The following is a 26660-nucleotide window of genomic DNA, read 5'->3' as shown; positions in this document are numbered from 1 at the left end:
TCTGCCACCGACTCTACAATTTTAGACAGAACTCTGGGTACCAGCTCCTTAGACACTGTGAATACCTGAGTGGGAAACAGTGGGAAGGATGACACAAAACATATTTCTTGCAATCTGGCTAAATTGTTTGACATCCCTGTGTGTCAAAAGACTGGACTCGCGCTCAGTCCCCAGCAAACTACGTAGCAATGGCAGTGAACGTTACCAACTAAGGGCATCTGAAAATGGCAGATGTTGGCAAACATGTGGTGTACTCACTACCTTTCTGTTTGAATTTATTTGTCTAGCTTGCTTTGATTTGTTGTCGTTATTCATATTGCTGCATGACAAGATTCACGTAGAATTACACAATGCACCTTCAATGGATTGAGGCAGTGAAGAGGATAAAGGGAAACAAATGAAATATGCCATTTGTACATGAACCAAAGGTCTAAGTCAGCTTCTTTTCTGAAGACCAACTGAAGACATAAGGGACAGGTAATGAGTAAACCCTCAGTCAATATTCTGTCTGTTGATCGTACCTCGGCATGGACTGTGATGATGTTAACCAAGGCTTCCTTCAGGTAGTTCCTCACTCCTGTATGAATAGGAAGGTACTGTGAAAATCTTTATATACTGGGACAACAAGATGATTAGGGATTATCAACACAATAAAGATGAAAAACAAATGGTCGAGAATGCTCCTGTCAGCTTTCATTGAGTAAGGGCACCTATTTAATATGTTCACCATCACAACAAAGGATTTTTAAAGGTACCCTAAACTGGCCTACAGCCCTGTCAATGGGTCTTAAGATATGGCGGAAGGATGATCTCCTCATCCCTTTCCCATTTGGTTTGTTTTTGTCCCCTGTATTCAACACAATGATTTTTTTTTTCTGAGTCGTTAAAAAGGGCCTCCCCTGCAACTTCAGCCCATCCCACCATTTCTAAACAGGGTGGCGGACCAAGCATGTTGTGATTTCATTGTACATTGGAGTAACTTGGACGGTACAGAATCACAGTAACACTTTGCAATCTGCTGCCAGGAGGATGGGCATGTAGACATGGGGCTGGGCAATAATAATTCAAAGTTATTGTTTATTATTTTTCAGTGGTAATGTACTGGGAGACATTTTAGATATTATTGTAACACGATACACAATTTTGTTGTCTAAATGAATGATAATGAGAATCTATTACCTAAAATTCCTCTGAGAGGATTGAGATATTTGAGGCAGTATTATGTGAAGACTAGTTATGATTTGATACTTTAAATGACTGAACAGCTCAATATGATGAACTTCCAACTGGATTCTTAAACATGGTATTTTTGCATACGTAAGCATATGTAAATATTGTTATTGAGTAAAATTCCATATGATTATTGTGATGAAATTTTCCATGTCGTCCGGCACTATGCAGACAGTGTGTAATGACCTGCATTATCATCTCAAATAAAGCAAAGTTTTGCTCAAAGAGAGAACAAAAGACAGTGAAACTTGACACATACATACTAAGCAAACAAACACACTCCACAGTAAAAGCAACACTCTACAAGCGAAAGTATCATATCCTAGAATTGTGGGTTATAAATCCAAAATGTTCCTCTTTCACTTGCAGCCAGAACAAAGATATGCACACACCCCAACACACTACTAAGGTCACACTTTCGATAAATGCGCCTTTTGGGGGCCTTGTAATAACGTGTTTCCCATTTTACAATATGTGTGCACACGCGCGCGCACACGCACGCACACACACACACACACACACGATGGCAAAAACAGGAAAGACATGTACGTGAGGCCCCGTACACCCACAACAAACAAAGGTAAAGTGCAGACAGGCCCTGCGAATCTCAGGTTAACATGGACTGTGTGAAAGTCTGATCAAGCACATTTCTGTGGTGCTTACAGATGTACTCTTCTTAAGACATATATGGGCGACAACAAGAGGTACATGCAGTCCCTACAGTAAACCCCCCTCAGAAAATTTGGGGAATCATTTCTGTGGTAATTTGGGATCAGCAAATAATAATTAAGCAATATCAGCCGAGAGGGAATGCTGTTATACTGAATATCAGCACGGCTGTGATTATCTTCGGTACTCGGCCGAGTGTGATATTGTTTTTTTTACAACAGTTCAATCGCCATTTATTAGTTAACAGTAATAAGCGACAACAGGTTATGATTTGTTTGTTTATTTAATCATTTATTTAGCTCCGCCAACAAATAGTTCCACAACTGCGCTCCTGAACTTGGACTGTTGCCAGGCAACCTGAACACAAACATTTTCCTGCACAGCTTGCTACTTTGTATAGGTCTACACACGTTACCGCTGGCTAGCTACTCTGTATAATGTACATTAATCTGGACGTTTCCATTTACTGTGCAACCAGTGAAATTAACAGTCTGTTGACACTGACAGTTGCTTGGGTGGCACGTGTGATTCCGATGAGCAATCAGACAGTACGTTGTCTTACAAACATGCACGGCAAAGATGGAAATATATCCATCTTTGCCGTGCAAGTTTGTTACAATCTGATACTGATAACGACCATTAATGTAGCCTAATTAACGGTTATTAATAGAACACCTGTGCGGTGGAGTGATACATATAGTTAAAAGTCCCAGTGCTGTTATACTGAATATCAGCACTCATGGAATGCCTCTTGTCCAGTGAAATGACTTGGTTGGAACTAACTGTTGTATAATTGTGGTTATTTGCCCTATTATCTTCTGTCCCTCTTCTAAGTCTTTAATCTTCAGAATCCTAAAATGACTTGGACAAAGAACTAGACACGCACGTGTGCACACACACACACACACACACACACACACACACACACACACACATAAATATATATATATATATATTGCTTGCTGGTTGTCCATCGTGCCCGATGATGACCATCTTCTTCTATTTGTGGGTCCTTTGGTGGCTGAATAGTCCGATCCTGGATGCACAGTTGCGGTTGCAGACCGGGCATGTAAAAGTGGTGCTGGAGGGGGTAGTGGTAGCTTTGCGAGCATGCCTCTTTGCACGCTTTGCTACATGGTGTTGTGTGCGCTGGTTTTCCATGTACTTCACTCCCTCTGAGATGTGAGAGCGCCAGGTTGTGCGGCAGAAAGCAAGTTCCTCCAAAGAAGAGGGGTTGATCTGACATCTTTTTAGTGTGGTCTTCATTTGGTCTTTGAACCGCTTCTTCTGCCCACCAGCAGTGCGTTGACCAAGGCGTAGTTGGCCGTAGAGGACTTTTCGTGGGAGTCGTTGGCTGGGCATGCGAATAACATGCCCAAGCCACCTGAGTTGATGGTGTTTTAGGGTAGACTCCACGCTGCAGCTGCCTGCCCGCTCCAACACCTCTGTGTGTGGCACTCTGTCCTCCCAAGTAATGCCAAGGATCCTCTGGAGACATTTTACATGGAAGGCCTCCAGGCTTCTGAGATGGTGGCTGTAGATGGTCCATGCCTCACATCCATAGAGTAGTGTGGAGATGCACACTGCTCTGTAAACAAGCACTTTAGTGTGGAGATTGAGGTTGCTGTTTTGGAAAACCCTTCTCGTTAGACGGCCAAAAGATGTTGAGGCTTGTTTGAGGCGGTGCTGAATCTCATCGTCTATTTTGCAGGTGTCGGATAGCATACTTCCCAGATATTTGAAGGCAGGAACAGTGGCCAGTTGTTGCCCTTCTGCTGTGAAGGTTGTTGGGTGGTTTGGGAGGCCGGCAGTCAACTGACAGATTACCTCTGTCTTTTGGGTGTTAATAATCAGTCCCATTCTCCTGTATGCAGTTACAACTGCCGACAGAGTGTTTTGTAGAGCTTCTGGTGTGTTTGCTACCAGGGCACAGTCGTCGGCATACTGTAGCTCAATAATGGTCTCAGAGGTCAACTTGGTGGTTGCCTGAAACCTCCTGATGTTAAATAGGTTACCATCAAGCCTGAAGTCAATGGTGACTCCAGCCTGCTTCTCCAGCCTCCTTCGTAGCAGTGTTGTAACAGAGACTAAGAAGATATTGAACAGGACTGGGGCTAGCACACAGCCTTGTCTGACTCCAGTCTGCACACCAAAGGGCTCAGAACTGCGGTTCCCCACTACCACTCGGGCCATCATTCCTGAGTGAAACTGTCCAAGAATGGTAAGAAACTTGGGTGGACATCCAAATTTCTTCAGGACTTGCCAGAGCAGGGCCCGGTTAACTGTATCAAATGCCTTTGAGAGGTCTATGAATGCTATGTATAAATCCTTGTGCTGTTCTCTGCATTTCTCCTGGAGCTGGCGTGTCACAAAGATCATGTCAATGGTCCCTCTATCCTTTCGGAAGCCGCATTGTGACTCTGGTATGACCTGTTCGGCTATTGCGAGTGTTAGTCTGCGGAGCATGATCTTGGCTAGAACCTTTCCAGTAATGGCCAGCAGTGAAATACCCCTACTGTTGGAGCAGATGGATTTGTCTCCTTTGTTTTTATAAATGGCCACAATGTTGGCATCTTTCCACTGTTGGGGGACACACTCGCGACTCCACACCTCAAGGATATAGAGATACAGTGTCCTCGTACAGAGGTAGCCTCCTTCTTTGAGGATTTCAGCTGGAATATTATCAGGTCCAGGGGTTTTGTTGTTTTTTAGGGTCTTGACTGCATGTAGGATTTCTTTAAAAGATGTTGGGAGGTCTAGGTCTTGCAAGGTAGGCTGTTGAGGGAGTTCTGCCAGTACAGCTGAGTCCACTGGGGTGGGCTGGTTGAGCAGGGTGTTAAAATGCTCAGCCCACCGCTCCACTAACAGGGCCTGATCCTTGATGAGAGTTGTTCCATCAGCAGACCTAACGGGTGTCAGGGAGCAGTTTCTGGGGCCATAGATGGCCTTAACTGCATCATAGAAACCATGCATGTCGTTCCTGTCTGCATGAGCCTGGATTTCGTTGGCTTTCAAAATCCACCACTCATTTTACAGTTTCCGCAGAGTTGCTTGGGCCTCAGAGCGGAGGTCTTGCCATTTTTTCTTGAGAGGTTGGGATAGTGGGTTGCTGAGGGCAGCTCTGTGTGCCTTATGCATGTTGTCCAGGAGGGTGGAGATCGTTCCGGCATTGTCATCAAACCAGTCCTGATGTTTCTTGGTTTTGAAGCCAATGGATTGGGCTGCATTGTCAAAGAGGGTGGTGCTCAGAGAGGTCCACTTTTCATCCATCCCAGACTCTGAGTTGATCAGCTGTTCAATGTCAACTAAGTTGTCGGCTAGAGAATGGCGGAAGGTGTTTCGGGTGTCGCTGTTGGATAGTCTGGCGCAGTGGAGTGGTTTCTTTTTTGGCCCAGATTGGCGTCTCAAGGGTCGGACATGTACTCTGACTTTTGTCAGGATCATACGGTGGTCTGTCCAGCTGTCTGCTCCTCGCATAGCTCTTGTAAGGAGCACGTCTTTAAGATCAACCCGCCTCACGATAGCATAATCAAGCAGGTGCCAGTGTTTGGATCTGGGATGCATCCAGGATGCCTTGTATTTATTCTTTTGTTGGAAAATGGTGTTTGTGATGGTGAGGTCATGTTCCGAGCACAGACTAAGAAGTCTTATGCCATTGGGGTTGACTTTTCCAATGCCGTGGGCGCCAATCACTCCATTCCAATTTTGCATATTCTTCCCAACTCGGGCATTAAAATCACCAAGCAAAATGACTTTGTCGCTCCTTGGGATGTTGATGAGTACATCATCAAGTGCCTGGTAGAAGCGATCTTTCTCTTCATCATGAGATGGTAAAGTTGGAGCATAGGCACTTATCAAGGTGATGTATCGACATTTTGCAAGGGGTATACGGAGAGTCATAAGCCGCTCATTAATGCCCACTGTTGTTTCTTCGAGTTTGGGTAAGAGACTGTTCTTAATTGCAAAACCAACTCCATGGATGTGTTCACCTCCTAGGGGGTATCCTTTCCAAAAGAAGGTATAGCCCTCTCCTACTTCATTGAGCGAGCCCTCTTCAAGGAGCCTGGTCTCACTGAGTGCCGCCACATCCACACAATAGCGCCTCAGCTCGCTAGCAATAAGTGCTGTTCTGCGTTGAGGTCTGTCCGTACCATGGCTGACGTCCAGGAGTGTTCTTATGTTCCATGCTGCAAATCTTAGTGGTATAGTGTTTGTTTTTCGACCGCATAGTGGAATGGCCCGGCAGGTGCGGTTTCCTGCCCAGGCGCAGTGTTGAGTGGGCAATTTTTGGGCCACCTTTTCTAGGCCGTTCCCTGAAAGGGGTGAGCAGTGCGGTCCCTAAATAGGGCTGCTCAGACGCACAGGGGTCTGCCGGAAACAGCTGCCACTCAATCCCAGCTGCTAACGACCGTTGCCCTGTGCCGCTGGCGTGCAGAGTTCCAACTAAGAGCTCCCAGCTCATTCAGACCTGCTCTCGTCATTGGATACTCCATCGCCGCCAGACTTTGTGAGGTCGGGGACTCAGATAGCAGAAGATACCTGCGCAGAGATGGTTTTTAAAGTGGCATGGGGGTGCGCTTCTCCCAACGCCACATGACTTGATTGTAGAGGAGATGGTTCCGATGGCAAGGGGGATCCCTAGACGACCGGCACCTCCACACAACTGCAGGGGGCTGCCGGAAATCCGGTTTTTCGGGAACCGCCTCGAAGCGTGCCGCCACAGCTTGCTTTTCTGTTGGGGTAAGCTCCCTTAGCCTTATGTCTTCCAGACTCACCCACAAGGCAGCAGGGCAGTGGTTGATAGGTGCCAGGGCGTGTCCACCAGGGTGGGCCTGCACACCATATCTCTGGGGCCCACTGCTGCTCCGAGATCCCCTGCCAAGTTAGCCTGGGGCCGCAAGACCCCAGTTACCATGTGTGGCCACAGGGAGGCCTGGCAGGAGTCTTGGTGAAGGAGAGGCTATGTACTGGCAAGGGAAGGCTTACACGCTAGGATGCTTCCCTATTCGCCACAAAGGCTAGCCAGCGGCAGCAAGCTAAGGGCAGGAGGGACACAAGCGGGTTGGAAGAACACATGCACCTTCCCTCCAACTTCACGCTGCTGCACTAGACACACTACACACACACACACACACACACACACACACACACACACACACACACACACTATCTCCTCTAGATTTTTACAGACCAATAATTACACATAGAGTGTACTGAGGTTATGAGGTCTGGCATACCTGTTGGTGTTTGGCAGTCTCTCCAGTCAAAATATCCGGCATAGATGCCTGGTTCCAGAGATCCTACGATAGGGTCAGATTTTCTCTCGATGTAAGCATCAAACAGCTTTGCATCCAGCTCCCGAACAGCCTCCACACTCAACTGGTCACAGAGAAATGCACGTGGAGTTACACACAAGCATGCAGAAGAATGCCCAAGTAAGTGCACGCTTGCTAAGGGAGATCCAGCAACTACTCAGCAAATCCCACTTTTCAATGAATGCCTTGCATGCAACATTCAATTACTGTTACATTAATACAACACCACATAAAGAGTTTAGGTTTCACGGTAGTTAATTGATAGTGGGACCTCCATCACAGCTCTTTCATGGTAATTATACGAAGCAGAGTTCATTTGTAGAAAGAAAAAAAACCCATCACAGTGGAATACTGATTAAGACACAGGGGTTTAAATTGGGCTGGGGCCATTTGGAGCTCAGCTCCAACACCTAGGTTTCCAAATGTGACCTGGCGGAGCTGAGCCCCTGCATAACACTTTATCTACATATTATTTTGCCACTTCACTCATTGTTAAGAAAACACAGCCATTTCCCATTAACAGGAAAACAAACATCTCACTATGTAATCAATTTATTTATGTATCTTTTTATACGCTAATTCAAGTTCAAAGTGACATTGTAGCATCATGCTGGAGAGTGGTCTACTCTTCTCACCCACCGCCAGTGTTGTCAGGTATATGTTAAACATCATATGATTTGCCCTGTTTACGCTGTACAATAAATAGTGCCAAAAAGTTCCCAAATGTACATTCACAAATACGATGCACTTTACACATCTAATGGTATGTGACTTAGGATTGTGAAATTGGATGGTATATCTATTTAACGGTCAATTTAAAATGTGTCTTGTCTTTCTGGGCAGTCACTGGAAGGCTTGATGCATGCTGTATCCTCATGGGAGAAAGTGGGACCTGTTGAGCAATAGCAATTTAATTTTATAAAAAAAATTGCCATGAACGAAGTTGTTTTTTTTTTCTTACACAGCCATTGATGTAAGTCTTATTCATTTGAACACATTAGTCTTTAGAAGGCCAGAAAGGTTTCCCATTTCCACGCAGCGTACCAGACGTTTATTCCCTTCTGTGTGGCTGATATTGCACTCCTTCACTGACTAAATACTGCAGCCAGTGTCAAACATAAGGCTTCTGCTCCAAAGGAACACATTAGGTTTGGAACATCACATACTGATTTCCCTTCATTTGGTGTACGATACTTTCTTTAAAATACACAGGTATTGGGGTCCGCAGTGGTGTAGCGGTCTAAGCATCGGCTTTGTGTCGATGCAGTTGCCCACTGGGGACGAGGGTTCGCGCCCCGGTCTCGTCAGATCCGACTATGGCCAGACTCGATGAAGCAGCAATAATTGGCAGCGCTGTCTTCAGGAGGGGGGTGGAGTCGGCTTGTGTTCGTCACATGAATGCGTCTCTGTGTGTGTTGGAAAAAGCAGTGGTTCGGCCTGGAGTCGCCTTGTCACGAAAGTGGCGAGGCGTCTCCTTCGAGACTGCCGGCCGGAGAGATGCAGTTGGCGAACGCATGCAGTACGAGGGTGGGTGTTTGAACTAAAATATGGATCGATTGGCCAATAAATTGGGAGAAAAAGGGAAAAATCAGAAATACATTTAAAAAAAAAAAGAAAGAAAAAAAAAGAAAAACATACATAGGTACAATAACTTGAAGACTCCGATATGATACATGAATATTTCCCATTTGGAAACACTGCCTATCTTGCAAACTGTGCAGGGCATCAACACAAGGGCAACATATGTGTAAATTTATTTCACTGTGAGTGTAACATGAGCTGATATCCAGATTAATGGCATGACAGTGGCACTGACGAAAAGACAGGAGGTGGCGCTGGAGGTGGCAGAGTTGATGAAGATGCTATGATTTTCATTGGGAGTGACAAAGAAGGACAAGACTAGGAACGATTACATTAGAGGGACCGTTCAGGTTGGACAGGTTGGAGACAAAGCAAGAGAGGTGAGATTGAGATGGTTTGGACATGTGTGGAGGAGAGATGCTGGGTATATTGGGAGAAGGATGCTGAATATGGAGCTGCCAGGAAAGAAGGAAAGAGGAAGGCCAAAGAGGAGGTTTATGGATGTGGTGAGAAAGAACATGCAGGTGGCTGGTGTGACAGAGGAAGATGCAGAGGACAGGAAGAGATGGAAACGGATGATCTGCTGAGGCGACCCCTAATGGGAGCAGCCAAAAGTAGTAGTAGTAGCTGTATGTACTGTTCATAAATGCTATAACATACTACAGGCTTATAAACAATTTAGAAAACACAATATTCAGAATGCATGCACACCCCTGTGATCCAGTGTTCCCTCATCTCACAAATCCCAATTTAATTCCTGATTATTTGTGCCATGTGTCAATATTAGTAGGAAAAAATATCCAGAAAAACTAATGCATCTAGCTTAAAAACAGACTTTACAGAGTTTTATAAAAGCCTATCTTTCAGAAAAGTCACATTCACTAGATTTTACTGGAAGACCAACCAAACATTCTCCTTTTGCTTTGTGATTCAGCCATTAGTCATTATGTGTGCGTGTGAGTTAGAGGGGGAAAAAAAGACAACGGGGAGACCTGAGGTTCACTCACCATGACCTTTGCTTTTTAAAAAGAGAGAGTCATTTCTTTGCTCTAAAGAGCAAGGGATCTGAACTAACCATGCTCAGTGTGTCTTTGGTGAGTAACATTCACCTTAAAACACACTCTACACAAAGTTGGGTATTCTTTACCATTACTACTTTCAAAATTTTAGATGGCAAAACTCTGTGAGAGAAGTGTAAATCTGTGTACTGGACAGTGCAATAGGATGCCTCACTAACCCGTGTAATCTTCTCTGTCCCTGTGAAGCCATGCTTCTCAAAGTGTTCAGCCAGGTTGAGGAAGGTGTGTCTCTCCAGGTATTGACAGTTGCTGAGGATGATCAGCAGACGCTGTTCCTACCCACAAACACATACATTCACATGCAAATATTGACACAGAACAAATCACACACATACAAAGTCATTGACTCAAACAACAGAGAATTAAATACAAAATTATGGAGAAAAAAACCAAACTAATAAACATTAACAGTAAACTAGGCCAGTTGCTATTATGCAATTTGATAATTGGGTGGTCATATTTTGACACCCACAGATTGTTTTGTTAGTGGCAACAATTTCTACTTTTTATCATACAGCATAGACACTTGGTCTAATGAAGACCATAAAGTAGAACAGATCAAAGACAGCCATGCTTATGTAAACTGATGCCTATGTGGTGGTGGTGGGTCCAAGAAGAGCATATCGGGCGTCCGGGTGGAGTAGCGGTCTATTTTGTTGCCTACCAACACGGGGATCGGAGGTTCGAATCCCCATGTTACCTCCAGCTTGGTCGGGCATCCCTACAGACACAATTGGCCATGTCTGCGGGTGGGAAGCCGGATGTGGGTATGTGTCCTGGTCGCTGCACTAGCGCCTCCTCTGGTCGGTCGCGGCGCCTTTTCGGGGGGGGGGGACTGTGGGGGGGGGTGATCCTCCCAATCGCTACATCCCCCTGGCAAAACTCCTCACTCACTGTCAGGTGAAAAGAAGCGGCTGGCGACTCCACATGTATCGGAGGAAGCATGTGGTAGTCTGCAGCCCTACCTCGGATCAGCAGAGGGGGTGGAGCAGCGACCGGGACGGCTCGGAAGAGTAGGGTAATTGGCCAAGTACAATTGGGAGAAGATCCCCCCCCCCCCCAAAAAATGAAGAAAGAGCATATCACATGCAGTGGTCTTCAGTATGTCAACTAAGCAGGCTCTTTCTGAGTGGCATCTGTTTGAACTCTGCTCAGCTGACCTCCATGGAGCATAGTTGTCTCACCCCTACTAGACATCAGAGACAAGGGGAAACCCCACCTTCATCTTGCTCCATTTCTCTTTACCGGAAATACACTACACTGTACTCTTCATCCTCCTCCTCCAACCCTACCCTCGCCCCATTCACTCCCATTTCAAACAAGTTACAGGAAATGAGGACATATCTGCTTCCTGTCCACAACCAGGAAATAGCCCAATAGCATTTTGCGGTTTAAATGAGTGAGTCACGTGTTTTGTGTCTGTTGGGTAAGACGGCAAATCCACGCTCTGTTGATGCTGAAAACTGACAAATGTGGGATTTCTGGGTTACAAACTGTTAATCAAAAAATTGGGGTTTGTTTACCATTGTGGGACTGAAGTGCTCCTGAACACCACAAAAGCGGTCTGGAGAGGCCAGGTCTCCTGACATACTGAAAACACACAAAGGCATAATTAAACATTGTTCTTTCAAACATTCTTCTCGATGTCTCACCATGGGTAATACTTTGTGTTATCCTCAGAAGTTTCTATATTACTCCAGCCAGTATTGGCTGACAGTCTTAATGCTTGTATCAGGGAGGAACTAATTTCTTCCTGTTACAAGGAGTTGATGCAGTGTCACTCATCATTCCAAAATCTCTTTTTAACAAGAAAGCTTAAACTACCTCACAACTGCAGCTACCCTAATTCCTATCTCACATTTCCTATTCAAGATAGTCGAAAACAGTTTTAACTATCTTGGGGTTGAAATCACACGCACTTTTTCAGCTCTTTTCACCAAGAATTTTGGTATTTTATTTGAAAAAAAGTAAACAAATTATGGCTGGATGGATGAAGCTCCCGCTGTCCATAGTTGGATGAGTCAATCTTATTAAAATGATTATATTACCAAAATTGACTTACCTATTCCAAAATATCCCAATTCTGATCAAGAAGTCTTCTTTTTTTTTATTCATTAGAGAAGAGAATAACTCCTGGTTCTGTAGAGAACCTAGGTTCTATGAGCTACGGAGTAGTGCTATATTTACATATTGCCCTCTGACCTCGCCTCTGGCGACGCTAGGCTCTGAAATTCACCGCTCATGCGACAGCATCCCCTGTGCCCCTCGTGGAGTGCGCTTTAAACCTGGGTACTTCTCTACCAGCCCCCACATAGGCTTGGGAGATCCCGGAGCAAATCCAATGAGAAAGTCTCTGGCTAGACATCGCCTCTCCTTTCCTGCCCGTCGCCCCGTAGCAGACAAGGACCTGTTTAGTCTTTCTGAAAGGACCAGTGCGCTCCAGGTAAACCCGTAGCGCACGAACCGGGCAGAGGAGATGGAGCCTCCTCTCCTCCTCCGAAGAGGGAGAGGGATAAAAGGCCGATAACACCAATGGCACCCGCTGGTAACGCTTGGTGACATGTTTCGGACGAAACGACGGATTCGGGTAGACTATCACCTTTGAACTGTCCGCGGCAAATTCGATGCCCTCCGTGGAGAGCGCGCACAGTTCGCTGACCCTACCCAAAGACACCAGGGCCAGCAGGAGCGCCACCTTGGCCGACAGCCACTTAACGTCAGCCGATTCCAAAGGCTCGAATGGCGCACAACACAACGCCGACAGAACTAGGGATAAATCCCAAGTGGCCGTGCGGTCGTTCCGAACACCCTGCCTGTTCCTCACCCCCTTGAGGAACGCCACCATACGGGGGTGAGGGAAGACAGTGTCGCCACCCAGCCTAGGCATAAAGGCTGAGATCGCTGCCAAGTACCCCTTGATCGTTTCGTAGGCTAAATTGTCAGTCGATCTCTTGTATTCCAAGAACCCCGCAACGTGGGCCAAGGATGCAGACAGAGGTTCCACGCCCTCTCCCACGCACCACCTAGCAAAAACTCTCCACTTGGAGTCGTATTGCGCCGATGTGCACGGAGCGCGCGCGGCTTGTATAGTGGCCACCGTGGCCTCATCAAAGCCCTCCTCTCTCAGCCTGGCCCTCTCAGAAGCCAGGCAGCCAGTTGGAACCCCGCTAGAAGGGGCTCCTGTTGGATAATCCCGTCTGCCTGTGTCAGAGCGTCCAGCCACATCGGGAGGAGGAACTGTGGCGCGCGCACCATGGAAACCATGTTCGGAAACCACGGCGCGCCTGGGTTGTTGGGAGCCACCAGGATAACCGACGCGCCCGTGCATCTGATCCGTTCCCCCACCGCCGGTATCAGACCCAGAGGGGGAAAAGCATAGACCAGCTCGCGTGGCCACGGCTCGATGCCCAGCGCATTCACCCCCATAGGCGGGTTGTCGCTCGGGCAGAGCGAATACCATCGTGCGCATTTGGCGTTCCTCTTGGACGCAAAAAAGTCCACCTGCGCCACTCCGAACCTCGCCCAGACCATCTCCACGATAAGAGGATTGAGGGACCAGTCGTCCCCGCTGGGCCCGCCGCGCGACATGATGTCCGCTGCCTCGTTCTGGCTGCCAGGCACATGAACTGCCCGAATGGACTGCGCGTTCTGATGCACCCAACTCCACAGGTCGTAGGCTAACGCACGGCACGCAGCCGACCGCGTCCCGCCCTGCCTGTTGATATACGCCACCGTAGTGGTACTGTCCGACCTGACCAAAATGTGTCGAGGTCGTAGGAGAGGAGCGAAATGACGCACCACCAACAGCACTGCCTCCAGCTCCAGCGTGTTGATGTGCGCATTGTGACTCACGGGCCATACTCCTCTGACGGTGCCGTGGCCACAGATCGCACCCCAACCTCCCAGGGATGCGTCCGTGAATAGAATCAACTCCTCCGATCTGGGTCCGAGGGGAACTCCAACCCTGGATCTGCAGGCCTCTGCCCAGTGATTCAGGTCCAAGCTCACCCCCTCCGGGACCACTAACCTGCGCCATTGGCGCAGCCGGCGGAACCGGCCCTCTCGAATAAGCCAACACTGGAGTCTCCTCATAAAAAGCAGACCCAGAGGCACCACCTGGTGAGCAGAGGACATGATGCCGAGGAGCCGACGCAGTTGACCTACTGTCACCGACCGGCCCGGGGCAAAACTGGCAAGAAGGACCTCTCTAACCCCTGCCACCGCTCCTCCGAGACGGAAGCCAGCATCCTCCCTGAGTCCAACGCTAATCCCAGATAGGTGGTTTCGCGTGACGGCCAGGGAGCGCTCTTCTTCCAGTTTACCGTGAGACCCAGGTCCGACAGGTGCGAGACCAGGCGACTTGTGCGTTCCATAGCCAGCCGGTGATCTGGGGCTATCAGAAGCAGATCGTCCAAGTAGTAGGCTATAACGTAACCCTGAGCGAATAGCGGAGTGAGAGCCGCCTTGACGCACATCGAAAAGACCCGTGGGGCCAAACTGTAGCCGAACGGGAGGACTTTGTACTCGTAACACGTTCCCTGAAACGCGAACCTGAGATATTTCCAGTGGTGACCCACTATCGGGACATCGACATATGCGTCCTTGAGGTCCACAGATGTGAACCAGGCTCCGCTCGATATCATGGCTAGGAGCTGGGGGACCGTCAGCATGTGGAATGATTCTTTGCGCACCCAAGTATTGAACCATTTCAGATCTAGAATCGGCCGCATGCCCCCCGACTTCTTGGGCACGAGAAAATATCTCGAATAAACCCCTATTTCCTCTGTGCCTCTCTCCACCACCTGTATCGCGTCTTTGGACAGAATCTCCAATATTTCCTGCCGCAACACCTCTGCTTCGGCAGGTGAATGGATCAGCGTCTGACGTATGCCCGTGTAAGAGGGAGGACCCTGCTCGAACCGAATCTCGTGCCCATGCCTGACCGTCCGGAGGATCCACTCTGGTACCCCCGGCAGCGCCTGCCAGCGTGCGTAATGGGGAGACAGAGGGCGCGGGACGCGTTGTGTCTGGCTGTCGAGAAATAGGCTGTATCGCTGCCATTCCGGTCCAACCTCCGAGCTCTCCACGGAAGTGTTGAGACGCTCCCACGGCGGACCGCGTCCCATATGGGGAGCGAATATGTGCAGGATTTTGCCCAACAGAAGGTGGGAGCGCGGAAAAATCAGCATCAGCATGCGCGCGCCCAGCACCCTCTCCGACTGGCCACAGACAGCGAGTCATGCGCTCCGGTAACCCTGCTTTACGCACGGGAAAACCCAGCGCGTAACTCTGGACGCCTGTCTGATGGGATAAATTAATTTCATTCCCATCTGACAGCTCATGATTATCCGAGACAGACATAGATACAGAGTTCAACAACCCATAACCTTGTGTACGGTTCGAAACAGAACTGATCTCAGCGGTATAATTCACATAGCCTACACCCTGTGAAGCTAGTGAACCCGTTGCCATATCTGGAACATCTTCGTTTCTTCTGACTTGCTTGCAGAGTCCGGTGGCATGTGACACAACATTACTCACTACGCCATATGCGTGTGGAATAAAAGTAGCATCGACATCACCAACATTATATGACAGACCACCCACCGTAGAATAATCTACAGACGAGGAACACGAAGGATAAAATGCAGAACTGAAATCTTTATTCATCAACATGTTCCCCTCATTGCATGGTAAAACCTTGCCACCAGTGGCCATAACATCAATATCTGCAATGTTCGAACAGGGGGTGTGGGGGTCTGTCGCGCACCGTCAGCGGCGGCGCGGATCTCCCGAGCTGGCACCCCTGGTCTGGTGCTCGTACTTCCGCTTCACGTCAGGCTGAGGACCACCCGCGCCGCCTCCGCCAGCGTGGTGGGACTGACTGTGAGCCCCAGGGGCTGGCGCGGGGCCAGCCGACTGGCTCTTGTCGTAGTTCTTGCGGCGCTTCGAGGCTCGACCTCGCCCCCCCTGCGGCTGGGGCTTCGGAGAGCCTTGAGCGCGTGCCGGAGGCTGCGCGGGACCCTTCTCTTTGAAGGTCTTAGCCAACAGCTCCGCGTTGGCCAGGTCGTGACGGATCTTTTCCAGTGCTGGCTCATCCACACCGAAAAGGCCGTGCGTGCTGATGGGGAGCTTGCGGATCATCTTAACGACCCCGTCCTCCAAGCGACAGTCCTTCGTCCAGAACTCGCGCCTCAGCAGGACTGAGGAGGACAGAGCCGCACCCAGGTTCACCGCGGCATCACGGAGGAACGTGCCGATGATCTGAGAAGCCCTCCAAGCCTCGTCCAGGCGTGAGGCATCGGTGGCGTCATCCCCCTGGCTCTCACTGTCCACCGCCCGCGCCAGATGACCAGCTGCCAGACCAGCTGTGGAGATGGCCGCTGCGGAGCGGGGAACACCGAACCAGATTTGGCGCGCGTGGTCATCCATGGACGCTATGTCTGGCGAGGGATGTTTTATCTTCATCGCCGCCTCCTTGCTCTCCGGTTCGCGTAGCTTACCCGGGTAGAGCCGGGGAAAAAGAAATTTCTCCACAGTGGGGGGCGGCATAGAAGCAGGAGACCAGCCGGCAACCGTCAGGTGGCTCTTGGTGTTCACTTTAACAGTGGAGCGCACCTTCTCTGGTTCCGGCCATGTGGCTTTGATGGACTCCGTGATGGGGGGGAAGGGCGGAATGTGCTTATGGTCTTGCGCACCTCCACCGAGGCAGAGAACGCCTGATCCATTCCGGGCGTCACCGAGGCATGGACTGGGGCAACCCTTGTGGTCCCCGTCGAAGCCAAGGCCCTCTCAAGGAAAAAAGGGAAAAAGTCGTCGAACTTTGCCTCCTCCTCGGACCCTTCCTCAGGGACTTGGTAGGAGTAAGATCCGCCATCTTGAGTAGCAGCCTGCGGAACCGCCGGTGGGCACATGTGGTCCTGGCTCCCAGGTAGCACAGCAGAAACCAACGAGCCCGGCCGGGGAGGGATCTCGATCACACCGGCACCAACCTGAGTGGAAAAGGCGTGTGAAACCCAGCGCGTCCGTCGACTGAGCGGCCATGAAGCGCACACCATGCATGGTGGCGCCTCTAAGCTAGCTGCAGTCTCCCGAACATGAGCCATGCTAGGATAGTCGCTGCAAAAAGGATGGAAATCGCCAGCGTCCTTCTTCCTGTGGCAACAACTATAAAACTCGGCGAAAAGAACATCGACGTCGACGTTAACACCAGCCATAGTGACGGCGAAAACTGCACTATTGTCAAAATAGAGAAAATAGCTAAGCTAGCAAGCAATGAAGAAAAAAACCCGCAACAGAGCTCAGCGCGACACGTCTTCCCTTGAAGGAGGCTCTAGTCGAACTGACGAGTGATGTGGTGACGCATGTGAAGTGCAGTTGTGGGCGGGGCTTAGGGGATGCTGTCAGAAGAGGGGTGAATTTCAGAGCCTAGCGTCGTCAGAGGCGAGGTCAGAGGGCAATATGTAAATATAGCACTACGGAGTAGCGATAATAGAACTTCCGTTTATTTGGAACGGTAAACCACACGGAATTAGAAGAAGCGCGCTGCAGAGACCTAAAAAGCTCGCTGGCCTTACTCTACCTAATTTCATTTATTATTATTGGGCTTGTAACATCAAGAAAATATTATCCTGGATGGGGGAATGTGTGACAGACAGCTGTGAGGTCTGGGTACAAATACAACACGCTTCCAGCCATTTCATTTACACTCCTTAATTTGTGCCTCCTCACCCCCTCCTCAAAACCAATATTCTTCCAACCCAATAGTGTGCCATTCAGTTAGATTTGGTCACAATTTAGGAGACATTCTAAGTTGCATACAACATCAGTACTTTCCCCTATCCAAAATAATTACAATTTCCCGCCTTGACTCTCTGATTCTACCTTTGGAGTTTGGTTCTCAAAGGGAATTAAGTCACTTTCTAATTTATACATTGATGGAAAATTCGGTTCATTTACACGACTTTCCCAAATGTACAATCTGCCAAAATCTCACTTTTTCAGATATATCCAACTCTGACATTGGCCCAGAAAAACATCATTTCTTTTCCAAATTTGCCAACAAACAATACAATCGATCACATTCTTTCTTTATCCCCACACTGCTAAGGCTTGATATCAATTCTTTATGACAGAATAAGTAATATCTCTGCTCATTCATTGCAAGTTGTTAGGAGACTTTGGGAAGAGGACCTTAGAGGGGAAATGACGGATGATGACTGGGAGGCTGCGCTTGGCCTAAACCTCCTCACCATGTGCAAGACACAGCTTAATACAACAAAAGGTTGTTTTGAGAGCACATTTGACCAATGCTAGACTGGCCAACATTTTTCCTAATGCAGACCCTTCCTGTCCTCGCTGTAAAAGTCAACGAGCAGATCACACACATATGTTCTGGTCATGCCCTAACCTTAACACATTTTGGACCAGTATTTTTAATGCTTATAGCAAGACGTTTCAAAAAGACATTCCTCCTAACTCCATATGTGCCCTATTTGGTTTTGCTCCCGAAACTCGTACCCTTAAAGGTAAAGCACATGTAATTATAGTATTTACCTCCTTGCTTGCTAGACGTCTCATTGTTCTCTCATGGAAGCAACGAGCATCACCTAATTTTTCCAGATGGATTAAAGACATTATGCAGTTTTTGAAACTTGAGAAAATCAGATACACCTGTCAAGGCTCTATACAAAAGTTTATGAAGATTCGGACCCCCTTTTTCGAGTATTACACGATCTTACAAATCCCACTCAATAAGGAAGATTAGAGATAGATTGAGACAGCAGAGAACCCCCCCCCCCGTTTTTTTTAGTGGTTGCCTGTTTATTTTCCTTCCTCCCTTTTCTATATGTATGTGTGTATTATGAGTAATATGTATGGCAAGATATATGTACGATCTGTGTATATGGATTGGGTATAGTGCATTTATGGTTATATAGTTACATATATATTTATGTGTATGTGCATGAAAATGTATTGTGAAAATCAATAAAAATTGTTAAAGAGAAAAAAAACTCCTCACAACTGCCAATTTGCATGCCTAGCTTAACAGCCCAACAATGGATTTGGTGACATGGTGGTCACAACAATTCGTTCCGATACAGCAAATCCCAGAATTTCCTTTGCAATGAATGGGGTTCTGAACACGCAGAAAACGTTCACTTGCTGGTCAAAATTTTCCAAGGTTGCAGATTTTGGTGCTATACCAGCATGGCTTGCTTGGCTGTGCACTACAGCAGTAGGACGCAACCATCATGACTGCCAGCCAATACTGTCTGGAGTAGCTATATGGAAGTTCTGAGGATAACACAGAGCATTCACGATAGTGAGATAGGTCACTCCTGTTATTACAGAACTGGGGTGATGGATAGGAAACCTCAAGACACATATTCACAAATACACTAATTGAGTATAAATGCACAAAAAAACACACATGTCCAGATGCTTACTGTGAAGTGTCAATGTCTTCGCCTGTTTTAGTGCTGAGATGCTCCAAACAGTTGATGAAAACCTAAATTGAATGCATGAACACACTAATCAGGTTTTGTGAGGAAGAGACTTCAGTATACAATTAGGTAGAAATAAAAGTGCTTGACTCATATCATATTTTTATGATGAACTTGACTTATTTCTGTACAGACAGATATGGACCTGAAGGTTTATGAGATACCTCAGTCAAAGGGTCAAAGAAGATGGTCAGAGGCAGACACAGGACTAAAAGTTACATGTTAATATAATTTTAATTTTCACTTATAATGACTAAATACATGCCAAATTGACCAAATTACACAGGCAACACAATTGAAATAGAAACCAAAAAATATAAAATAAACTTCAGTGGCTGAGACTCACTCAATTCAACTCACTCAATTCAACTAAGAATGCTAAGTCAAAACACACCTGAAAAATAAAAAATGACCAAAGGTCAGTGAAAATGACCAATGGATTAATTGTGACATTGTGGAGGATGAAAGAAAGGAGACGAGACCTCTTCTCCTTTTGACCACACAGCCGTGGGGTCGTTTATTTCCTCCAACCACTCTAAGTCAGCAGTTCATTCTGCTCAAAACCTCATCCTTGTGTCTACCCACAATACCCCTTGCTAATCCCCGCCCATTGTCTTAAAGGGACCGTCTCTGGCCTGCATGGTGAATATCTAACCTGCAAGTAGGTCATTACAGACGCCCCCCCCAGAATTCACCATGACAAAAAGAAAGAAAAAAAAAATCAACGTGGCAGGGGACGACTAATGTGGCCAAAACGGATCTTCTTGACGGGTGTAGGGGCAGGGGGGCATCCACGCCGAGGGGGCTGGGCCAGTTGAACTGGCCTGTCCAAGTCCAGCTGAGCCGGCTTGAGGCGGTCCACCCTGAGACCCATTCCTGCTTACCACCAACATCCACAACAAAGTTCTTAGTCCTCGTTGCCAGGACACAGAAGGGGCCACCGTGGGGGGGGGCACAGGGGGGTACGGTGGGTGTCATGCCGGATGACAACGTACCCGGCCGACTGCAGGTCCTTGGGGATGTAAGACTGAGGGAGGTCGTGCCGCGAAGTTGGGACTGGAGTGAAAATGCTGGCAGCTTCCTGGAACACAGCCCGTTGGCGGACAGCAGACCAGGGTGCCGCGTCGTCTGGGAGAAATTCTCCCGGGACCCGCAGTGGCTGGCCGTAAACCAGCCCGGCTGATGAGGACTGGAGGTCTTCCTTAGCGGCAGTCCGCAGGCCAAGCATGACCCATGGGAGCCGGTCGACCCAGCTACTGTCTGTAAGGCTGGCCCGAAGAGCGGCCTTCATAGAACGATGAAATCGCTCACGTAAACCGTTGCCCTGCGGATTGTACATCGTGGTGCGGTGCAGCTTCACCCTTAGGCTTTCAGTGACTGCAGTCCAGAGCTCGGATGTGAACTGCGGGCCCCGGTCAGAAGTGAGATCAGATGGCGTGCCAAACCGGGCTACCCAGGACCCGATGAACGCCCGGGCCAGCTCAGCAGACGTGGTGGTTGACAACGGAATAGCCTCTGGCCACCTAGCGGTCCTGTCCACCATGATGAGGAGATGAGTGAAACCACAGGAGGAGGGATGGGGTCCTACTAGGTCCATATTGACATGATCAAAACACCTTCCAGGCACTGAGAACAGCGCCAGGGGTGCCTTGGTGTGGCGGTGAACCTTGGAATGCTGACACGCCACACAGGTGCCTGCCCAGTCCTTGACGTCCTTCCTGAGGACATGCCACATGAACTTAGCCCCCACCAACTTCATTGACGCCTTCATGCCTAGGTGTGAAAGGCCATGGATGGCGTCAAAAACCCGTCGCCGCCAGCCCATGGGCACCATGGGCCGGGGCTGACCCATGGAGATGTCACAGAGAAGCGTGGCTCCGGCGTCGTCGAACACCACATCCTTCAACTGCAGCCCGATGTCAGCAGTCTGGTAGGCCTGCACTTCTGTGTCAGCGGCCTGGTCTGCAGTCATGGCTGCGTAGTCCAGTCCCAAGTGGACGGCCCCCAACATCGCCCGGGAGAGGCAGTTGGCGACGAAGTTCTCCTTGCCAGCGAGGTGCCGGATGTCAGTGGTGAACTCTGAGATGTAAGAGAGCTGGCGCTGCCGGTACCCAGACCATGGCTCGGTGGCTTTGGCCATGGCGAATGTCAGTGGCTTGTGGTCCACAAACACATGCTGTGTCCCAATTCAGGGTCTGCATCCTTCGGAGGGTGCATTCTTCGGCCAATTACGTCATAGTGCTGCGCGAAGGCTGTCCCAATTCGTAGGCTCCGTCAGATGCAGCCCACAAATGCGGCCTTCTTTTCCCTCTTTTCGAAGGATGCACTGCTACTATCCTTCGCGGACTTCCATATCCCAAGATTCTTTGCGCGCTGCTGCTCCGCCCGTTCTCCCCACACACAAAAAAAATAAAAAAAATAATGGATGGTGGACGAATGTCTATTCAAAGCACCAAGCAAGATTTCACTTATAAATGTAAGTATTGGGTTTCTACTCATTTGAACATCTAACGCCAGATATGTTAAACTTCAGGGGACCTTAAAACCTCAAAATTTCCTTTAAAATACGCGACGTTAGATGGAGAGGCTCTTCTCCCTGCTGTTGGATGGAGAGGCTCTTCTCCCTGCTCGAGAGGATGATAGAGAGGCGTTGATTTATTTTTGTTTTTTGTGTGTGTATTAATTGATATGAATAAGTTTATTGTGCAAAATGTTGGATGTTTTATAAATTAAAATATTGTTACTTTGTTATATGTGTTATCTATTCTTTTTACTATTTACAACTAAAGTACAACCATTTATAAAAGGGTTAACAAACATTTCACGGACAACAAAGGACTAATATTTTTCTTTTGTTATAATCAATAATTAAGCGACAGTCTTAAAATTTCCAACTATTTACAAATTAGAAACAAAATAGCTATTTACAAATTACATATTTAAAATTACATATAATTAACATGATTAGCTGAGCAGGAGTCCCTGGCGGTGCTGCTGGGCTGGATGGAATGCCACAAGAAAGACCCTGGTGTCTTCTGGCTGCCAGTGGGACTCATCAAGGACGGTCCCCAGAGTTTGTTTGGGGGTGCATGTCTCCACTGTCCACCACATCATCCATCTACCTATCTAATAATAACATTACCATAGGTTAAAATAATAGGTTTACCTCTCCATGGTCCTCTCTCTGCCGGATATACATCAGCTGCCGGCTACGGCGGCGGCACATCTCCCCTTCCTCCAGCATGAAGCAAATTAAAAAAAAACAAAAGCGGCAGCTCTGGCTCCATAATTTTTCAGTAGTAACTTCCAAGAGTAATGAGACGTGACATAAGGATAAGGTGACGCAACCGGGAAATCCACCGAAGGCTAGACCGTCCCATTTAACAACCGTTGACGCGGTATACGGAGGAGCCTCCGGAGGATTCGGCTTCGTAGACCGCGAAGGCTGCATTCTCCAAAGGATGCAGACCCTGAATTGGGACAAAGCTACAGAGAACCGGCGGCCTTCCAGCAGGAACCGGAAGTGGCAGATGGCGAGAAACAGGCCAAGAAGCTCGCGGTCGAAGGTACTGTACTTCCTCTCACTGCTGCGCAGCTGGCAGCTGAAAAAAGCAAGCGGCTGCCAGGTTCCGCCCACCCACTGATCATACACTGCCCCCACGATGTAATCTGAGGCATCCGTGGTGAGTGCTACTGGGGCAGTTGGTGATAGGTGTGCCAACAAGGCGGCGTCAGCCAGCGCACCTTAGCATCCTCAAATGCCCGGTTTCTCTCTTCCGACCAGTCCACTGGGCCCTTGGGGTCCTTACCCTTCAGAGCCTCATACAGGGGACGCATGAGATGAGCCACCCGGGGAATGAACCGGTTGTAAAAGTTCACCATGCCCAGGAACTCCTGCAGGGACTTCACTGTGTTCGGGCATGGGAACCCGGCGACGGCGTCCTCCTTGTCAGGGAGGGGGGTTGCTCCATCCTTTGTAACCTGGTGACCAAGGAAATCAATGGCTGGCAGGCCCAACTGGCACTTCGCCGGGTTGATGATGAGCCCATGCTGGCTGAGCCGTTCGAACAGCTGCCGGAGGTGGACCAGGTGCTCCGCTGCGGACGTACTGGCCATGAGAATGTCGTCCAGGTAAACAAACAGGAACGGCATATCTCACAGCACAGAGTCCATGAGCCGCTGAAAGGTCTGTGCAGCCCCCTTGAGCTCAAACAGCATCCTCAGGAACTCGAACAGGCCGAACGGCGTGATTACTGCTGTCTTCAGCACATCCTGCAGGTGGACCGGCACCTGGTGGTATCCGCGCACGAGGTCGACCTTGGGGAAGATGACCGCCCCCGCCAAGTGCACGGAGAAGTCCTGGATGTGCAGGACGGGGTAGCGGTCTGGCGTCGTGGCGTTGTTGAGGCGGCGGTAATCACCACATGGGCGCCAGCCACTGTTAGCCTTCATGACCATATGCAGGGGGGAGGCCCATGGACTGTCGGAGCAGCGCATGATGCCGAGGCGCTCCATGTTGGCAAACTCCTCCTTGGCGATGGCGGGCTTGGCTGGGTCGAGGCGCCGTGCACGGGCGTAGACTGGGGGGCCTGTGGTGGTGATGTAGTGTTCCACTCCATGCTTGGTGACTGCTGATGAGAAGATGGGCGTTGTGAGGTCCGGAAACTCAGTAAGCAGAAGCTGAAATTCATCCCCGGTGGCAATCATGTTGGACAAGCCGATGGGACCCACCTCCCCCAGCGTACATGGGTAGGTGCAGAAGGAGATGGCGTCAATCAAGCGGCAGTTTTTAACATCTACCAACAGTCCATAAGCATGCAGGAAATCTGCACCCAGGAGGGCAATGGACCACTTCGCCATTACAAAGTCCCAGCTGAACCACCGACCTCCAAAAACCACCTCCACATACCTCGTGCCATAGGTGCGTACAGGGGTGCCGTCAGCAGCATCCATAGGGGGGCCGAATCCATCGGTAATCGCGTCCACTGGTGTCGCAGGCAGGATGCTTGGCACAGCGGAGCATCCTGAATCAACTAGCAACCGCCTGAATAAACAGCAGCCTGCCTTCCTGGCCAACACTCAGGGCTACTACTGAGCACCGGCGCTGGCTTTTCCCGCCCTGCTGAAAGTGCATGGTGCACGGCATTGCTTGGCTTTGGTTCCAAACCTAGCATTGTAGAAGCACAGTCCCCCTGAGTCTTGCTGCCGATGAGAAACTGCTGCCGCGGCGATACCCGCAGCCTCAACCGGCGGTGGTGGAAGAGCGTGGGCAGGCAGCAGAGTGGCTGCACAATGCTGTCGGCTGGCGAGAAAAATCCTGTCAGCCTCCGCGGACAACTCCTAAAAGTTGCTGGTGGTGGACAAATTGGAGCTGGCCAAGGCAGCACGGACGTGCGAGGGGCACTAATGGAGGAACAGCTGGCCAAAAAGGAAGGCGGGGTCGCACAAACCCAGCATACTCAGCATTTTGTCCATTAGCTCTGATGGCTTGCCGTCTCCCAAGCCTTGCAGCGAAAACAACCAGTCCACCCACTCCACCTCTGCTAGCTCAAAAGCCTGCAGCAAGAGTCTTTTAATTGTACCATATTTATCCACGGGCGGCGGGGCTTGCGGCAGGCCCAATATCCGCGACGCCGTAGATGTTCCGAGTGCCGCCACGATGTAGTGGTACTTGGTCTCATCCGCGGTGATGCTCCTAATAGTGAACTGGGCTTTGATGTGAGCAAGCCATGCTGCCGCAGTCATTTCCCAGAAGTCGGGCAGTTTGAGCGAGACGGTGTTAGTCACTGCAGCTGCACTGGTAGCTTCATTCTCCATGGCTCACGTCAGGGACACCAATGTGGAGGAAAGAAAGGAGACGAGAGCACTTCTCCTTTTGACCACACAGCCGTGGGGTCATTTATTTCCTCCAACCACTCTAAGTCAGCAGTTCATTCTGCTCAACACCTCAGCCTCGTGTCTACCCAGAATACCCCTTGCTAACCCCCGCGCACTGTCTTAAAGGGACCGTCTCTGGCCCGCATGGTGAATATCTAACCTGCAAGTAGGTCACTACAACATTAACTTAATCACTCCGTAGAGAAAAGTGGGGAAATAAAAGGTAACAAAATCAACATATACTTGCTTTTCTTTACCTGAAGTAAAGCAGAAAAAGCTCAGTGGGAAATATAACAAAACAATAAAGCTGAACACAAACCCTTGGTGCAGCAGCGTCATAAAGCAACAGTTGACTAATTTACTTCAAATTCAACAAAAAGATGTACTCGGCATCTATGTGCCAGATGAATTGTAGAAATGAAGACTCTATGACCTGCTTCTGACATTATTGGTGACAAATTGTGTTCCTTCATCAAACATTGGAGCTCATGCAGTGCTGTGGTATGCTTTGTAAAAAAATGGACAGAAATTTGCTTCTTTGAGTTTGTTCAGAATATCAAGTTTGTAATAATAAGGTAATATTTTTCTTTTCTGTGCTCCATATCATTTTTTTCTAAGATCATAAGTATCTAATTTGAGTGCTGGGTTGAGAATAAGGAGGAGAGTACCTTCATGATGGCCACACAGAGCTCAGAGGCCTGGTCCTGGGCTTGTTCTAACTGCAGCACCTGGAAGAAAAACACAATATGCCACTTATGACAAGAGTAGACAAATGCCTAGGTAAAGAAGGCAGATCTTTTTCCCTAGATAAGCAACCAGAAGTAATTACTTTAGTGTGCTTAGGGCTTATATTTCACATCATCAAGAAATCATACTCATAAAAGCTATTGATATACCCACTACTTCTGCACCAACAATATATTCATGGGACCAGAGTTACACTCAGAGGCTAGCTTTCATTGGTTCACAACTCAGTTATTATTGTTTAACTTTGCAGGGCAGTGCTGGTGTGGCATTCATGTAAATAAGAATTCTGAATATGCCTGCTTTATAGAACTAGTTTGATGCAGTGGTTGTATGGTTTAATTTTGCAAATTTGCTCAAGATTATCTTACATTGATCTCTCCCGGTTTGGTTTCCATGGGCTCTTTGAGTGACTGCAGCATCTGGACTACACACTGTTCAAATTGAGCAGGCTAGAAAAGACAAGACATAAAATGTATTCAATTCATTCCACTGATATGCTGCAAAGGTCTATCATAAAGAAATAGCTTACAGAGGTACAGTATTATCCAGTTTCAGTACACAGAACACCAATATCAGTTCATACTTTTATCCTTACACACTGGTAGCGTAGAGCCTGCTAATCTGCTTTCTGTGTCCAGTGTAAAATTAAGCAAAAA

General features: G+C 48.6%; 1 protein-coding gene across 3 annotated transcripts in view; it reads right to left on the bottom strand.

The window, feature by feature from the left end:
* exoc2 (exocyst complex component 2) overlaps positions 1 to 26660 on the bottom strand; it is a 63302-nt gene that overhangs the window by 1847 nt on the left and 34795 nt on the right. For 2 of the 3 annotated variants that reach the window (XM_056276048.1, XM_056276049.1), the window contains exons 18-25: positions 26373 to 26453; positions 25926 to 25985; positions 19324 to 19385; positions 11398 to 11464; positions 10033 to 10149; positions 7137 to 7278; positions 522 to 577; positions 1 to 65 (exon numbers count right to left, since the gene is read on the bottom strand). The exon at positions 1 to 65 is cut by the window's left edge and continues 58 nt beyond it. In XM_056276048.1, the coding sequence (XP_056132023.1) occupies positions 1 to 65; positions 522 to 577; positions 7137 to 7278; positions 10033 to 10149; positions 11398 to 11464; positions 19324 to 19385; positions 25926 to 25985; positions 26373 to 26453 (650 nt within the window). The remainder of the gene's footprint in view (positions 66 to 521; positions 578 to 7136; positions 7279 to 10032; positions 10150 to 11397; positions 11465 to 19323; positions 19386 to 25925; positions 25986 to 26372; positions 26454 to 26660) is intronic. The other variant, XM_056276050.1, reaches the window with a different exon arrangement.

The sequence above is a fragment of the Lampris incognitus genome, chromosome 3, assembly GCF_029633865.1.
Source record: "Lampris incognitus isolate fLamInc1 chromosome 3, fLamInc1.hap2, whole genome shotgun sequence".
In the NCBI taxonomy this organism is placed as follows: domain Eukaryota; kingdom Metazoa; phylum Chordata; class Actinopteri; order Lampriformes; family Lampridae; genus Lampris; species Lampris incognitus.
This window is presented reverse-complemented; position numbering and strand designations above follow the sequence as displayed.